The sequence below is a fragment of the Bison bison genome, unplaced genomic scaffold, assembly GCF_000754665.1.
Source record: "Bison bison bison isolate TAMUID 2011002044 unplaced genomic scaffold, Bison_UMD1.0 scf7180017851244, whole genome shotgun sequence".
Taxonomy (NCBI): domain Eukaryota; kingdom Metazoa; phylum Chordata; class Mammalia; order Artiodactyla; family Bovidae; genus Bison; species Bison bison.
The window spans coordinates 29,403-29,963 of NW_011481817.1; the positions used below are offsets into that span (position 1 = coordinate 29,403).

Sequence of the window (561 nt, forward strand, 5' to 3'; positions counted from 1 at the left end):
ACCTAGATCTGGAGAATGGGGGCAACCATGTCCCCGGATTTCCCTGGATCCCCCCCAAATGCTACCCACCAGGAGTCACTGGTGCCCCCAGATAACAGATATAGCCGGAATCTGCCTCCTCCCCTGTCACTTATACCCTGTGTGGAAAGAGGACCAGGGTAGTTGCCCGGTCTCACTCCCCTACTGCGGAATGGATGGACCCTAATGATCTTCCCCGCCCCTCAAAACTTAGAATAGGCTGGTTCAGAATCCGACACCCCCCGCCCCCGTAGGATGGACTGATCCGGATGCACGTAGACTCCACCCACTGTCCACTGGAATGGGCGGGTGCGGGTTGTGGCCTGCGCCCCACCTCCTCAGAGTGAATACGGCAGACATTCCTCCCCTCCCTCCAGCGTGGGGGCCGATCCACGTCATTCCCCTCTCTGTGAGCTCAAGAGTGGGGCGTGGGGTTCACCGGGGTATCTCTCGCTCTGCTGTAGCACCTGTCTTTCCATCTCTTGTCAGTTTGTCTCTGTGTTCTTCCCAGCGCCAAGGGGAAGGGGGATTTGGCTGGGGGGA

At 59.0% G+C, this 561-nt stretch overlaps 1 protein-coding gene across 1 annotated transcript in view; it reads left to right on the plus strand.

Annotated features, from left to right (window-relative positions):
* Positions 1 to 95, plus strand: part of FIZ1 (FLT3-interacting zinc finger 1) — a 4,608-nt gene extending 4,513 nt beyond the window's left edge. Inside the window, exon 4 of the mRNA XM_010850296.1 lies at positions 7 to 95. Coding sequence (XP_010848598.1) covers positions 7 to 95 — 89 coding nt within the window. The remainder of the gene's footprint in view (positions 1 to 6) is intronic.
* The last annotated feature ends 466 nt before the right edge of the window (positions 96 to 561 follow it).